Raw genomic sequence first — 16,913 nt, forward strand, 5'->3', positions numbered from 1 at the left:
CAACAAACATTTTGTTAATCAATTCTGTTGATTTGGTCACAGCATTTACCAATGTTCTCTGTTTTGGCTTTTTAAAGACCCACTTTAAAGTCTCTTATAGGCCAGTGAAAATATACCCAGATTGCTACAACAAAAATAGTTAAGGCTTTTATATTATTCTGCATGTGACAAAGATAGATACTACAACAATGCATGGATACAAAATAATACGTTTAAACAGAGAAACCCTGCTTGTCTTAGTGTTATAAGAGATGTTTGTTATATTTCCCATATTACTGTCATACATGGACCTTTTTACCTATTGACTCTAAATCCAATGTTTGATGTCATTAGAGATATAATGAACCAGGGGACTATACCAAAAAGTAGTAGTCAAGAGAGAAGTATGACGTTGATTCTCTCGCAGAATGAATCGCATTTTCTATTGATATGTTCGACTTGAAGCGGCACAGCTCAAACCGATCGGTGTATGACATCAAAGTACCGTGAGAGAGATTCGAAAGCATATGGAGCCTCTCTAATCGCTCTCGCAGTACTCACTCAGATGTCATACACGGATCGGTCTGCACAGCGCCGCTCTAAGTCGAACACACCTAATATGTTTCAAGGCATAGGTTTGGCTGTTAGCAAGTGATGTCACACTTTCATGTGCACACACTCCAGTAAGCTGACAGGTAAAGTTTAAGGTACCAACAAAGCCTGATTGGATTTGTTTGGTATTGTCAACTCAAAACTAATCCTGTGACCCTGAGTTTGTTCAACTACCAGCATTGTACACCTCTGGACTTATTCCCATGTGTCTTTTTTGTTGTTGCTCTTATAGACTATATAGTAAAGCCATTTCTGTCACAACCATCTCTAGTGTGTGAATGTTGGCTAAGGGCCACCTTTTCCATCTGAACACATTCTAACATGCATTTGTTCTGAAATAGTCTTCCTTGTTAAAATTAATTAATTCATATAATAATTAAAGTATATTATATGAAACAACAGGGATGAAAATATAATGCTGTACCAGTGAAGAGAACTGTTTAATCCTTTTGAAATGTTAAGGTTGCTATATTGAACAGGAGTGAAGACAAAATATTGATTATGGAAATATATGTACAGTTTATTTACTGTAGTCAAAAGAGGAAGTGAATCAATGAGCAGTCTTTCACTTACTAATAGTACAATGACGGGACAAAGAGAGGTAGGCCATGAACAACAGAATAAAAGAACTCTTCACACTTCTAAAACTCTTCAGGATGAGCCCAGCTGTAAATTCCCAGTCTGACTCTTAGTTCAGTCATAAACGATTTTATGAAAACTACACTCACGTTATTTTTATGATCAGTATGAAAAGATGACCGAGCTCATGTGCTGCCATATTAACGATTATATAACTAAAGTCAAATGCAAAAATCTAATTAGAAATTAAACTTAGCTGATGAACAAAACTGCCGGACAACACATAGGTGCACACGTAAAAAGGGTCACGTTCCCTACTAATCAGTATTAAAATAACCTGTTCTACAAATCACTCCTACTTGGATGATTTCAACCTGTGTGGATCCTCCTCTCAATGCAAACACAAAATAGCCCTTAAAATACCTCACAAATGAAACGTGTACATTCATACATTTCTTCAACTATAATGGCTTCATTTTTCTCCAATTTAGGATGTTAATGCTTTTTAAAAACCACCCCATTCTCAGGAAACAAAAAGCCCTCACTCTGGTGTTCAAAGTCACACTTGGGTCCAGTCTTTTCTAAGTCCCATGAGCACAAAGAAACAGGGAGACGAGAACTGCTTGTTCATTCCTTCATACACTGAGCAGAAGCAATGCAGACAGAAACACATCAGACGAGTGCGTGGTCGGGTTAAACACAGAACATAAAACAGTGGGTGAATCTGGAGTGATAAATCATTCTATTTAAAATAAAAAAATAATAATTAAAGGAACACTTTACAAACAAGATTTACAAATGACCAGATTCAAGCCCAATGTGTCACACTTCATGCTGACCTCAGTTGCTATTCAAAAATCAGATCTCCGGAAACTTGTTACACAATTAAGAATCACAAATTTAAGGTCACACTGAGATTTGTGACTGTTAATATTGACCTGTTAATACTTCAGTCTTTCCCCAGAATAAAACAAAACCGTTTCTAAACTGTGTCCTGCTCAGCATGTGTCAAGTGTAGGAAAAGTCTCAGTTCTTGGAGAGGAAATTTGCAGTGACATTTGACCTGGAAGGGAGGACTGTGGCATCACTGTAGTTGGACTCTGTATGCACAAATGAGGAGTTTAACCTGTTGAAAGAGAGAAACACATATTCCCTGATTAATACATTTAAATAAATTATCATAAAGCTTGCTTAGCTCAGCATTCCCATTTTTCCATGATAAGGATTTTCTGAAAAATCAAGTGAACAAATCATTCAGAGTGATTTGTGAATTGATTCGAATGAATTAGAAACAATAAAAAAAATAACTACATAGAATTATTCAATGAAAAACCAGGAGCTATTATTATAAATATATCGCCAAAACAACATCAAAAGTTGCAATGTTGGGGAAGTAGCAAAAGACCTTTTCTTGCGTGTTGTGATTGTGGAGAATTTTTTTGATGAAGAATGAAAAAGTTCTTTAAAAGGGTGGTATGGAAGTGTTTCTGTAAGTAAGTAAAATTTATTTTTATAGCACATTTAAACAGCTCGCACATAGCGCAAAAAACACCGAATAATTAAAATAAAATAAATACACTTACAGATTAGTGATTTAAGCTATGACAACACCAAGAGACAAACAGTTAATTACAGACACAACAGGGTAAGACAATTTAAAACACAGGGAAGGTCAATGTAAATAGGTGAGTTTTGAGCCTGGTTTTGAATATTGTAATTGAAGAGGCATTTCTGATGTCAGGTGGCAATTGGTTCCACAGCTGAGGGCCAGCAATAGAAAACGCTCTGTCACCTTTTTGCTCAAGCCGGGACCGTGGTACATGGAGGAGACCTTGGCTGGAGGATCTGAGGGACCTGGGGGCTACCAGGGCGTGAAGAGCTTTAGAAACCATCAGTAGTATTTTAAATTGTATCCTATACTGGACTGGAAGCCAGTGCAAGGAGGCTAGAACAGGTGTACTATGTTGACGCTTTTTTGTGTTCGTGAGCAGCAATTATTCTTAATTGATAAAAACTCTAGTCTTTACAACAGATGCAATTTGTTTGTCGAGGTTAAGATGGGAGTCTAAAATAACACCCAGATTACGTGCATGGGATTTAACATAGGGGGCAAGGGGGCCAAGGTAGGGTTGGTAGGGATGGAATTTTTAGAATTTGAAGGGCCAAAGAAAATAACTTCAGTTTTGTTATTTAACTGAAGGAAATTGTAAGCCATCCGGATTTTAATTTCTTTCGAACAGTCTAAAAGAGGCTGCATGGAGTTTGCTGGATTTAAGTTGGATGTACAGTTGGGAGTCATCTGCATAGAAATTCAATGAACTATTTAATTTTCTGATGATGTTACCCAGGGGGAGCATATAAAGGCAGAAAAGTACTGGACCCAGAATGGACCCATGGGGGACACCATAAGACACAGGGGCAGGGGATGAAGTGTGCTGGCCTATGGATACTGAGAAAGATCTTTGGTGAAGGTAGGAGTGAAACCAGTTGAGAGCTATGCCCTTAATGCAACCCATTGTTCGAGACGCTCTAGTATTATACCATGGTCTACAGTGTGTCAAATGCAGCACTAAGATCCAACAGGACCAGAATGGCATTATCACCTAAGTCAAGAGTGAGCAGCAGGTCATTTGTCACCTTTAACAGGGCTGCCTCAGTGCAGTGACGGGCTTTGAACCCAGATTGGAATGGCTCTAGGATCTCTGTTGAGTTGAGGTATGGAAGCAGTTGCGTTAAAACCACCTTCTCCAAAATTTAGAGTTAGGCCGGAAATTATTAGGACATTTTCCATCCAGATTATGTTTCTTTAGCATAGGCTGGACAACCGGATGCTTGAAATATGTAGGAACTTTGCCAGTGGCCAGGCAGGAATTAAGAATAAATTGAATGGAGGGACCATAGTATCCAATAGTTTTAGTAGTTTAGTATTCTTCACACGTTCAGATATAAATGCTACTCAAATTATTTAATAAGCCTAGACTTTAGTAATTAATATGAAAATACTGTCAGCAGCAAGTCAGTCCAGTATGAGTGTAATCAATATGAGTGTACTCAATAAGAATGTAGAATGCTGTTGAGAACATGCATGTCTCAACTTGAGCATTTTGAACATAAACTGCAAAGTATGAATGCATGTGTATTTTTCTGGTCGTTGAATTGCTCTCCTGTGTCTGAAGTGACTCCGACCGGCCGCTAATGAACCTTTTTACTGCAAAGAGTAACTTGGGAGTGGTGTCTTAATGCTGAGCAGATAAGGAAGCACTAATGCATCTAGCACACACTATGGAAGTGGTAATGCAGTGATAGTGTCTTCTTGGCCGTCCTCCAGGTGGTTATGGTCCACCATAGGCACGAATTACAAAAAAAAGAAAAAAAAAGAAAAGTAAATGTGCACGGAGGAATCGTTTCCAAAAATATTAATACTATGCATTTAAAAAAAAACAGATAGGATCAACTTTAACATTCCCTGATATTTCCAAATAACCATGGGAACCAAGTTAACCACAAGTTTGATTATTTTACAGATGCCATATCCCAAATATTCACTTGCCTTGGTGCATGTTCAGGCGTTCATATAGCAGTATCTAAACTCTCATATAATGTGTAACAGACCCAATTACCTTAGCTGTTGGGGACTCTGCCAGACGAATGAACAGTTTGTTGGCTCCTTGAACAGGACTGAAAGAGTATATGAAATGGCTGTCCTGCAGGGGGATCAGCAGGCAGATTGTGAGAGACTGCAGACATTCAACAGAACAAAGACATGATAAATTTGCACAAGAATCATTCGCGACATCAGCGTCTTACCAAGAAGATGGGCAGTTGAAACTTGTCATTCAGGACGACAGCATGGACACTACAGGGCCCGCAAAGTCTAGCTGTGATCTCATTAAGGAAGTTTGCATGAAAGATGAAAAGCAGTATGCCAGATCCTGAGACAGAATACACAATAATGACACACTTATTTGGTAAATAAAATGGCAATTACTGAGACCAGAAGAATTTGAAGCAAGCATCTCACCTTCTCCAGGTGTGTGTTGAGGGGGTTTGTAGTTGAACTCCAGTGAAAAGTCTGGTCCCTCACACAGTCTGTGGCAAGCCAGAGGAAATACAGGTTCCAGCAGGGCCAGCCGCGTTTCAAAATAAGCTCTGATTGTCTCCTCCGCCACGGTTGATAACCTGTGAGATACATTTCACACATGCATCTTTATATTCAAATATACACACACGGCAGAGTTTGAAATAATACAGCAATAAAACACTCACGTTTGCATGTGGTCTTTGATGAGATCATGTACCATCTCATTTTTGCTAACTTTGGCACAGTACAAGGCAGTGGTCTTATGTTTAGACAGGATGTTGCAGTCAGCCCCATATTCCAACAGGAGGCGAACCACATCTGCATTGCCCCTCTTACAAGCCTTAGAAAGAAAGACAAAAATCAGGACTTAAGTACTAACTTTTGTTATGTACTAAGTTCAAAATATCTAACAGCTAAAGAACAACTTAAATAGTAAAATTTAAAAAAACAAACTACAGTACAAGTGTATGATTTTTATTTATTTAAGAAATTCATACTTTTATTAAGGATAGGATATATTCAATTGATCAAAAGTCAGTAATGAAATTCACATTGTTACAAAAAAAATTATATTTCAAATAAATCCTGTTCTGTTGAACTTTCTATTCATTATAAAAAGGGCGGTTATGGGTGCCTAACCTTACACAATGATTAAAAATGTGTAACAATGATTAAAATAAACATTTTTATTTCTGGGATTAAAGAGTAGATAAAAAAATCTAAATAGGCATTATTTATTAAATAAATGACTGTAGTATTATGACTCACACAGACACAAACACACATAATTACTGTGTGCGAAACTACTTAATGATACCTTCGGAGGGGACTGAAGGGTTAATCAATCAACAGATTTTTAAAAATGAAAAGAGTTTCAAATTACAATTATTTTTGAGCTACACACTTTTCAGGGCTTCAAAGCTCCAACAGTGGATGGTAAAGAGTAAAGATGAAAAGAATAGGATGATCATTTCTAAAAGGAACTCTCTGTCCTCCTATGTTTCTGAGCATTTCCCTCTCTCTCTCTTCTCAGAAGTGTCTCTCATCCCTCGCAGTCACGCGTACAGAGCACACATCCTTGCTATTCTAAATACCTTCACGATACAATCTTTGTTAGCTGTGGCTTGAATGGTTTCTGTGCAGATTTAAACAGTGTCGTCAGGATTTTTTTTTTTAAATACATAAACACGCACATTTAGCCAACATTTTGAATGAGTGAATTATCACCTCAGTGATTACTTGCACATTCAATAATTAAATGCAAATTTGTCAACGATCCCTTAATGAATCAACACACTTTAACTGTGTTCATTATTTTTTCTAATGTTACGTCGAGGTTTTGTAATGTCATAACCTTAAACACTAAAGACCAATATCATACCTACCGTTTACTTATTTTTAAAGAATGTCCAAAGATACGCTTGAACCGTTTTCCTGGCCATTTTGAAAAAGGGCGAAAAATTACGAAAACTTGCTTAACTGCACAGCGTGTTACAATATTGAGTTCTGATTAGTCAATCGCTGTTTTATTTCCATACGTTTTACACAATACTCAACACTCTTAATTTAATGGGAATGGTGGTGGTGGTTGTTTACAGAGGGGATGCTTTGTAATTTTTTTCCAACAAGGGGGATGCTATCTCCCCTCAAATCGAGCCCTGAATATCACAACCTTCTCACCTTCATGAGAGCAGTTTCTCCACCCAGAGTTTGGGCATTTACAGATGCTCCTGCCTCCAGAAGAATGGCCACTGTCGTCAAGAAGTTCTGCACCAAACAGGATGAGTTATAAAAGAGACAGTTGAGGGCTTGAAATTGAATGCTTAACTATACTAAAACAAATATAACAATACAATTGAAAATATGCTAATACTCTTGTATTTAGTGGTTGAAGTGAAACAGCCATTGTGAGTGTTCCTGAATTAAGCAGTGTTGTTCTTCACCTTTTCAGCAGCATGCATCAGGGCAGTGGTGCCATTCTTCTGTCTGGCGTTGACCTTCACTCCTTTCTTAATTAGCAGCCTGAGGACATCATCCTGACCACCTGCAGCAGCCAGCAGTGTTAAGGACATGCCACTAGAGTCCTGCAGGTGGCAGCACACAAACAAAAAATTTTCACATGACATCTCAAATACTGCTTACTTTTCTGGACCCAAAAAGCATCTTTCTTCACTGCTTCAATTTCAATTACATTACGTTCTAACAGACGAATGGGAATTTTAACATAACTCTCTGCAGGGATTATAGATGTATTGTTAATTTGAGTGAAAACACCAGTCCCTGCTCAGTGAGTGATGTCAACCCAGGGATTGAATGATGAACTGTTACATGACCCAGTTTCTCTGACAAGTCATTATAACAGATTGCAAGACAGACACAGTCAGAGATGGAAGAGAGAAAGAGAAACAAGTAGCATACCTCCTGATCCAGATTGTAGTCCTCTTTGGAACTAAGTGCACGTTTTACTGCCAGGTAATTCCCATTTTTCACTGCTTCTCGCAGCTCAGCTGAGAGTTAGATAGTAAATAAAGAGCAAAAAATAAAAGTAGAGGGAAAATTTGTGACTCAAAACTGAATGTTACAATAAATGAAAGATGGTGCTATTGTTTTCTGTGTATATCACTCACTGGGAGTTAAGGTTAGCGGAGAGAGATTCTCATCCTCTCCATTCAAGTGTTTCTGAAAGTCCTCCAGTGTCATCCAGTCCAGCTTGAGTTCCAGCCCAAGATTAAGAGATGGCAGTCCCCTGTCTGTTACAGAGAAACATGGTTACTAGTGTCCTGGGGTGATTTGGGACTCAAAAACAGCTTGGGATCCCCACTATCTTAGCAATCACTTGCATAGCCTATAATACATATATAATAGGCAAACGGCTATGGATCACACAATGTGTTGTTCCGCTCAAAAATAGCTAAATAAATAAAGTCCAAATTAGGGCTGCAAGATTTGGGGATTTTTTATTATTATTGCCATTTCTCTGAGTAAAGTGTGGTGTGAAAAAAAGAAATTAATGTTTAATGTGCTTCTTTGCAGTTATATTATATATATATATATTATATAGAATATATGTTATACGATACATCAATTTAATTAAAAAATACCAACAATAATTATTTTAATTATGAAAATTATTTTAACTAAATACAAAATTTATTTACAGTGCAAGTTTAAGATTACAATAATAAATGTATAGCTTTCTTAATTTCTTCATTTTCAAACATTAAACCATCAAGCTTTTATTTTGCCTTTTCAAATGCATGCTTATAAGCGACCCAAACTCAACAGTTTTAGAGATGAGTTTGTGTAGATCATTTACAGCGAACCAAGCCGCTCTGAGACACTGAAAACCAGATTGTGAGCTGCACTCATGTAAAGAACACATCGGCGCACCACACTTCAAAACACACGATTTGATAATCGCACATATTGCACGATTTTAATCATGCAGCCCTAGTGCAAATGAACAGAATCTCAAGACATGTTTTTAAGAGTTGAACCTCTTTTAACATTGCATTGACCAATACAAACCAGGAGTTTTGTCTGAGCGCTCTATGGTCTCCTGAGAGTCCTGATTGTCATCACAGGCGGTGAAGGCCCGTGATTCACTTCTCCTCCTCTTGTCCTTCCATCTGGAGTCTTCCGTAGAGTCAGGAGACGCTATTGACTCCGTCATGGACTTCCTTTCCAGCCGCTCTTGCCGGGCTTCTTCTGCCAGTCTATGTGCCTCCTCCATGCGTGCTTTTCTCTCCCGTTGGGCTTCTTCGATTCTTTCTTTCTTCTTTCTCTCCTCTTCTTCAATCCTTTCTTTCCTCCTCCTCTCCTCTTCTTCCATCTTTTCTTTCCTCTTCCTTTGCTCTTCCTCTCTCTGCTCTCTTTGTAATTCCTCCTTAGACTTTTGGGCCGGCTCATCTGATTTATCACTTTTCTCTATCGCGGATGCTCCCTTCTCCTGTTTCTCGTCTACCTCCATGGAGACGGGACTCTGTCCTGGTCGTGGCGCTGATAGGAGAAGAATGCATTCGTTAATATCAGGTGATCAAACAAAAAGCACAAGACCGTTAAAAATTAAAGTCAGCTACAATTGTATTTTACCATCTTTTGCCTTCTCTGTCTTATCTGAGTCAGGTTTCCGTGCAGGAGACTGCTTTGACAATTTTGTTTTCTTGTCATTTTTCCCTGTACCCTGTAGAAAAAGTAAAAAAAAAAACAACAACAGTCAAATCACAAACATAACACTAGATTTTTAACATATTCTGAGAACTTTTCCAAGCATTCTTGGAGGTTTCCAGTAAGTAAAAGAAAAAATAATTAATAATTACACTACCGCTGAAAAGTTGAGAGTCAGGAAGAGTTTTTAACAAGTAATGAATATTTCTAATCAGCAAGAATGCATTAAATGTATTAAACGTGAAAGTAAAACGTTACATAGCTACAAAGGATTTCTATTTCAAATAAATGCTGTTTTTACTTTGAACTTTTGAACTTTATTCAATCATCAAAAAAATCAGTTTCCACAAAAATATTAAGCATCACAACTCAATATATAAAAATTATAAGATATGTTTCTTGTGCACCAAATAAGCAGAACACTGAAGGATCAACTTTTACTGTATTTTTGATTTAAAAAAAAAATGCAGCCTTGGTGAGTAGAGACTTTTTTTCAGAAACATTTAACCTTTGAACGATGTTGTGTATAACAGAGAGAGAGAGAGAGAGAGAGAGAGAATTTTTGGCTTATGACAAAACTGCAAAAATAAGGAAAAAGGAAGAAAATGGGCTTCAGCAGAGCTTTATAGACATGTACCTTTGGAGTTGCATTCTTGTTCTGGTCTGCTTGTCTCCTTGGTACACGATCTTTTGCCTCACAGTTCAGCAGGAACTTCTCAAACAGGTTAGAGGCACCACCCTTCTCACCACCTTCTTCTTTCGGCTCGTCCTCTTTGGGTTTGATTGGGGCTGTTGATGCTGTGGAGGATGAAGAGGAGGAAGATGCAGATGAGAGCCGCTGAGAAGGAAGGGCTGCTTCTTGCCCTTTGCTTTTGATCTTTGACTTGGGTGCGGATGTGACTGCCCCCGTGTCACTGGAATCGTGCTCCTCCTCACTGCGAGAAGACTTGCTGGTGCTTTTGCTACTAGTAAGGTTCTTGAGTTTGTTTAGACCACTTTCTTTGAGCACAGCTGTTGAAACCTCTAGTTTTTTAGGTTTCTTTTCTTGAATCAGGTCTTTGAAACCTTGTAGTTTCGGGCCAGACTTGGTCTTCTTATGCTTAGCCTGCTTGAGGTCGCCTCCACTCTCACTTCGCACAGATTTGTCTGAGGATTTTGCTGTCGTGGTTTTGGAGGAATCATTTGTTTCTGTGTTTGTCGTATCATCCGTGTGGGACTCAGAGGGCACGTCGCTCTTATCATCCTCTTCATCAGAGGAAACAATCTCTTTTTTTGACTTGATTTTCTTTTTCTTGTGGTCGTCTCCGCTTTCTTTCTTTTGTTTTCCTTCATCTCTAGGTTTGTTAAGCTTCTTTTGTTTCTTAGGAGTAATAGGGGCATCGTCATCATCTGATTCAATGAGCCTCTTCTTTGTCTCTTTTTTAGGAGGTGCAGGGGAATGATCCCTGCTCTCTTCCTCCTCCTCATCAGACTCAGGCGCAGGCAGAGGCTTGTCCTCCCGCCATTTATCCTTCTTTTTCTTCTTCTTTTCCTTCACAGGCATCTCATCGTCGGATTCTTCCACTTTCTTCTTTTTCTTCTTCTTCTTTACAGGTGATTCTTTAGGTTTTTCTTTATCGCTTTCACTCTCTGAGTCGGCATCGAACAGATCACTCTTCGTGGGTAGCTTCTAGGTACAATTAACACAAATCAGTATTCACAAAGCAAGGAAACCAGATATTGCATTGCCCATACAAGTTCTGAGAAAAACTACAATCACGTGAACACATCTTAAAAGTCTCACCATGCCAGTTTCTATCTTTGGCTTAATCTCAGCCAGGGCCTTCTTGTAGGCCAGAAGCACCTCCCTGCAGTCGTCAAGATGCGCCTCAGGCTCCCAGGTGTCATCGTCCGATGAATAGTTCTTCCATCGCACCCGATACAGCACCACTCCCTACGAAAATGTTAAAGGTCAAAGATCATGGCCTGTCATTAGGTTATCTACAATCTCCAAACAACAATGTCAGTAATATTAATGAAACATATAGGTGTATACACTTATTTAAAGCTCCAGTAGGTAACTTATGTAAACAAATATTTGTTAAAACTGTCATTATGTCCTGACAGTAGAATATGAGACAGATAATCTGTGAAAAAAATCAAGCTCCTCTGGCTCCTCCCTGTGGTCCTACTGCCATTTGCAGAATTACACCGCTCCCGGTCAGAAACAACCAATCAGAGCCAGGAGGAATGTCTTACCAGTGTCAATCACGCTCGTGTACGCGCTGATCAGCCCTCTCTTGCACAGCGCGAGCACGTACCATCGTTCATGACTCTCCTGTTCGAACTCGTTCATCCAAATGAACAAATCTTTTTTCGAGTAATTTCGTTCATTCAACGAACAAAATTACTCCGAAAAAGACTCGTTCAAAATGAACAAATCTTTTTTCGAGTCATTTCGTTCATTCAACGAACGAAATGACTCGAAAAAAAGATTTGTTCATTTTGATGAACGAGTTCGAACAGGATCACGAACGTGCATCACAGAACAGAGCAAGGTGAGCATTTGTGCTTATAAAACTTAAAGTTTTTTATTTATTTTTGAAATGACCGATCGTTTCGCTAGATAAGACCCTTATTCATCGTCTGGTATCGTTTAAAGCCCTTTGAAGCTGCACTGAAACTGTCATTTGCTCCATGAAACGTTTGTGTCCTATTGAAGTCCATTATATGGAGGAAAAGCCTGGAATGTTTTCATCAAAAACCTTAATTTCTTTTCGACTGAAGAAAGAAAGTCATGGACATCTTGGATGACATGGGGGTGAGTGAATTATCAGCAAAAGTTTTTTTAAAAGTGAACTAATCCTTTAACGTTATCTTACTAGCTATTTATAACTTATAGAAAGAGTGCAACGTTATAAAGTTACATGTATTGCAAAATGCATAATGATTTGAGGACCAAGTTTGTAATCAAAGTATGGGCAGGCCATAGTCAATGTAAAGCATATTGTTGATGTTTCGTCCCTATTAGTGAATGTGCCATAACTTTATAATCCGCCGTCATCGGTGGTCCTGCTTACTAGCCTGCGCGCTCACGGCAGGCTCCGCTGTGGGGGAGGAGCTGTGGAGGGAGGGCTGTAGCGCAGCAGAGAGCAAGGGGGTTGGACCTGTAAGTTGTGCTTGTTCAAATTTTCAGGCTGAAAGTCAACATTTTCTCAAAACTCCCTACTGCAGCTTTAAGGGTAATGAAACCCACTATTTCAGCACACGTTAGTTCTTACAACACACAAAAAAGCCCAAACAAAAATAACTTTATTCAACAATTTATTCTCTGTGTCAGTCTCCTATGCTGTTCAGGTTGTAATTAAATAGTGCAGCGCTGCTGGGTTCTATGTCACAACGCCGGCTCAGTATTGGCCGGATCCTGTGTCAGCATCAAATGCATTCATTTTCACGCAGTGCTAACGTGAACAGCGTCAGAGAAGAAATTGTTGAATATAGGTTTTTTTTTGCACACAAAAATTATTCTCGTCGCTTCATAACATTAAGGTTGAACCACTGTAGTCACATGGACTATTTTAACAATATCTTTACTACCTTTCTGGGCCTTCATTTGTGTTCCAAAAATGAACGAAAGTCTTGCGGGTTTGGAACGACAAGTGGGTGAGGAACGAACCCTTTAAGGCAGTAATTAATGTTCAGCAGACACATCACAAGTGCCACATGTTAGTTTCAAAGGGAAATTCATTATCTGCTGTGTTGCTAAGTAACAAATACAGCTGACTCCCTGCTCCTCTTATTTCCTGTGACTCTTAGCTGGGGAATTAATAATAGCTGAAGATCAAAGCCAAATAAGATTAATCCCAATCAACTGGTGGGCCAAAGTGGATGGACTCTCTCTCTCTCCCCCTCTCCCCATCAACTGGTTTCACAACACTGACAAGCAACTCAACATACTTTTGTGGCTGTTGTATGTAGCCTAAACCCACATCTATCTGTGTCTTAAAGCAAGTAGTAGGTTCACACATATTTAAGAGCCTTGGCTTAGATTAGAGTCCTAATTTCCTGCACAACTGCCTCTGTGTAGGAACAAGCAGCAATGAGAAACGGTTAACAACTGTATTTATGTAAACAAGCAAGTTAAAGACAAGATTGTCTGTGTGTGTCTGCCAAATGCAGTAGTCTACGAAGCACAGGCTGTCAGTTGAGAGTGGTTATTATTGGCTGACAGTCATTACTGACTGACTCACTCGTGTTGCAGGCAGTATGAATGGACACCACTTGAATAAAAGACCAACACACACAGAGAAACAGAAATTCTTCTCATTCAAAGGCCTCATTATTACATAGCTTCCATGCGGAGTACGAAATGTACAAGGTCTCATAACAAAAATGCCATAGGAAGTGACTAAAATGCATCAGGTATTTAAATTTTTTTTAATAATAATTTGTTCTATGTAATGGTACATTTGATATCGATCAGTCTGTGCCCCATCTAGTTATGGGTTTAATGCCTCTGCAATCAAGATATTGACAGAAACTGGTATTTGCGGTTTCAGAGTTGACTTTTGTTAAACGTATAATAATACCATTCAAAAGTTTGAAAGGTAACATTTTCATCTATAAAACTGTTTGATGTTTTTGAAAGAAGTCTCTTGTGCTCCCCAAGGCTGCATTTATTTGATAAAAAAAATAGTGGGGGAAAAAAACAGTATTATTGTGAAATATTAATACAATTTAAAATAGCCGTTTTCCATTTTAATATATTTTAAAATGTCATTTATTCCTGTGATTGTAAAGCTGAATTTCCAGGATAGTTTCTTCAGTGTCAGGTGATTCTTCAAAAATCATTCTAATTTGCTGACTAGGGTTGGGAATCGAAAATCGATTCCAATTCTGGAATTGGATAATTAAGATCAGAAATAGGATACTTGTTAGAAAATTACATTTTCGATTCCTCTTATCAATTCCATTATGTGCATTTTAATATGACTTCAAACCATTCAAGTGAGGATAGTCAATGATAACATTTGAGTTATGACATCCTACGCATTACAGATAGTTTTGAATTCAAATGTTGATTAGATTTGATATGGAAGTCAGTGTACAAGGAAAAAAAGTGACCAAAGAAGTCAAGACGGTACAGACAAAACCTGTTATAATTTTACGTCTTCTTACCTGAGCATTCAAATCCACTAATATTTTCATAATAAAATGAACCTCTCAAATACACTTACTGCACACATTACAGATAGTGACTGCAGTAGAACTGACTCCAGGTCAAAGGGCACTGAGCGGTACAAAATTGGATTTTACATGCTGTGTGTTATCTGTCCTCTAATCACTGACCTCCTCAAACTTTACCAAAGCTTAATGATCTTAACCAACAGGGTTTCATCTGTAACAGAATGTAGCCTCACCAAAATAAACGGAGGCAGTCATGAAGTGATCAGTCTCAGTTTTTCTTGCATTTTACAGTCTCCAAAAAATCATTCAGTCAGCATTTCACATATGCTGAGGCAACCTAGTATCTTCAGACATGAAGGTGATGAAAGTGGTCTCTATGTAATGTGATATTTATCCCTTTCTATGAGAACCCAAGGGAACATGGAAATACAGACTCCAAACAGATCCCAACCACACCTTACATCTCCAAAACACCTTAAGAGCAAATCGATGTCTAAAACGTTTTCCCACAGTACATTAACACTATTCAGGGTCTGTTGCTACATCTTAAAATAATCTAAACAACCGAATAATTACTACATTCTAATAAAAGAAACAACTTATAAAGAAAATGCTGAATCATTGTTATGCATTCCAGTAAGCTCATGCATCAAGGTCTACCAGGACACACGCGAATAATCTTTCACGCATTAAGAGTTTGTAAGAGATTTATTTGTTATTTATGCGTTTACACAGTGAATGTGGACATGCATCATTTACTTTGTCTGATCTGAAGGATGTACACAAGACTTAGTCCTTCTCTTTTCTATGCATTAATACAAAAAACAAAACGACTTATAATGGCCGTTTCAGATATAATAGGATAAGTTAATGTAATGTATTCTGTAGACAACCGGTGCATAATAAACCCTTGGCCTTGGGTAACAGTCACTGCTGTCAACATTTTTTTCCTCCGCATGAAATACCACTGGTCGTGTTTGGCATTTATTTTGTCCGTGGGAAGGTTTAAAGTAGTAATTTAGCTAGATTTTAAGCGATTGTGATGTAAACAACAGCACAACGCCTTGACAAGTCAATTTGTCTCGCGCCTCTGCTTTATGGCTCAAAACGGGCGGCGAGCTGAAATAACCGTCAGAAAGTTACAACGAGTGTATAACAGCCTCTCTGCGCTGCGGGAAGTTTGTGTTTTAAGGTGAACAGTCCGTAAAATGTCCCTTTTTACTATTTATTTGCTGTTGTCCTACTAATTATACACGTATCTGCAGTATTTACTAAGGACAGTAATAGCTACATGCTAAATTGCTAGCAATAACGTTATGTCATCCGACACGCTGCCACACACTCTCTCTGCGCTGCGGGAAGTTTGTGTTTTAAGGCGAACAGGCCATAAATGGTCCATTTCGATTATTTCTTTGACATTATCCTACTTACTATACACGCATCAGTACTATTTACTAATGACCGTAAAGGCTACATGCTAAGTCGCTAGCAAGATGGCATCAGAAATGCTGCCACACACTCTCTCACCTCCTCCACTCGCGTGTCAATAATCCTCTCCACTTCGTATACATCTTCTTCCTCCTGTTCGCTGTCTCCAGGCTCCACTCTCTCGGCTCCGGAGGCCATTTATGCGTTAATCAAGCAATATATTGACGCTACGTGTCGTTTATATACGTGTGCTAAAAGCGTAAACGCCGCCGAACTAGTGCATAGATACAGCAGCAGTGCACCGTCGCTGATAGTACTTGTTGTTGCCAGATCGCGCACGAAAAAACACGTAATCTGTCCTTGGAAAAGAACGCGTATATTAGGCGGACATGGCAACACGGGTAGTATTATAACTGAGGTTATCTTTTCCCATTGCTAAATATATCACAGACGACAAAAGACAAATAGAAAAATTAGGTGAAGGGACTTTCTCTAAAATAGCTGATTTTTTTGTTTTACTTTTCAATGAGATTGAAATAAGATTTTACAAATTAAAAATAAATATTTAATTTATATTATAAATAATTGTACAATTATATCTCAATAAATAGCTATTTTTGTATCACTTCTAGTAGCATTAAACTGCTTAATATTAAAATGTGTTTAAACAATAGTTAGATAACTTGAACTAACAATGAACAGTACTTTTAAAATATTAAAACATTTGACCTTTATGTTTAAAATGCATTTAAAAATGTTTTTTTGAAGGTGGGAAGGTGTAAGGTTACTATGTAAGGAAAGCCGTGCTTTTATTTCCTTGGGTTTTGATAAAACAGTATCTATAAAATGTTAATGTGCGAAGTCTCTGTTTATTTCTAGGCATTTTCTTTCAAAATAGAAT

General features: G+C 38.2%; 1 protein-coding gene across 2 annotated transcripts; it reads right to left on the bottom strand.

Moving 5' to 3' along the window:
- Positions 1-1,086: 1,086 nt before the first annotated feature.
- Positions 1,087-16,344, bottom strand: mphosph8 (M-phase phosphoprotein 8). Of its 2 annotated transcripts, none has more exons than XM_077215874.1 (14): positions 16,112-16,344; positions 11,202-11,351; positions 10,056-11,084; positions 9,344-9,434; positions 8,780-9,250; positions 7,879-8,001; positions 7,670-7,758; positions 7,195-7,335; positions 6,932-7,018; positions 5,437-5,591; positions 5,192-5,349; positions 4,978-5,102; positions 4,791-4,874; positions 1,087-2,296 (listed from the first exon to the last, which is right to left on the bottom strand). In XM_077215874.1, the coding sequence occupies exons 1-14, from the start codon at positions 16,208-16,210 to the stop codon at positions 2,255-2,257; spliced, it is 2,844 nt and encodes a 947-aa protein (XP_077071989.1). In that variant the 5' UTR covers positions 16,211-16,344; the 3' UTR covers positions 1,087-2,254. The 2 variants fall into 2 exon arrangements, with proteins under 2 accessions (XP_077071989.1, XP_077071988.1); XM_077215873.1 differs by having other exon boundaries at positions 10,056-11,087; positions 16,112-16,335.
- Between the last annotated feature and the right edge of the window lie 569 nt (positions 16,345-16,913).

This window comes from Siphateles boraxobius, unplaced genomic scaffold (assembly GCF_051911475.1).
Source record: "Siphateles boraxobius isolate OS27281-9 unplaced genomic scaffold, OSU_SipBor_1 7, whole genome shotgun sequence".
Lineage (NCBI taxonomy): Eukaryota > Metazoa > Chordata > Actinopteri > Cypriniformes > Leuciscidae > Siphateles > Siphateles boraxobius.

Excerpts from the sequence above, each read along its gene's own strand:
- mphosph8 (XM_077215873.1), bottom strand. The coding sequence starts at position 16,210 with ATGGCCTCCGGAGCCGAGAGAGTGGAGCCTGGAGACAGCGAACAGGAG. Across the intron at positions 11,088-11,201 it reads CAAAGATAGAAACTGGCATG|AAGCTACCCACGAAGAGTGA; the intron begins GTGAGACTTTTA and ends AATTGTACCTAG. Across the intron at positions 7,336-7,669 it reads ACTACAATCTGGATCAGGAG|GACTCTAGTGGCATGTCCTT; the intron begins GTATGCTACTTG and ends TGCCACCTGCAG.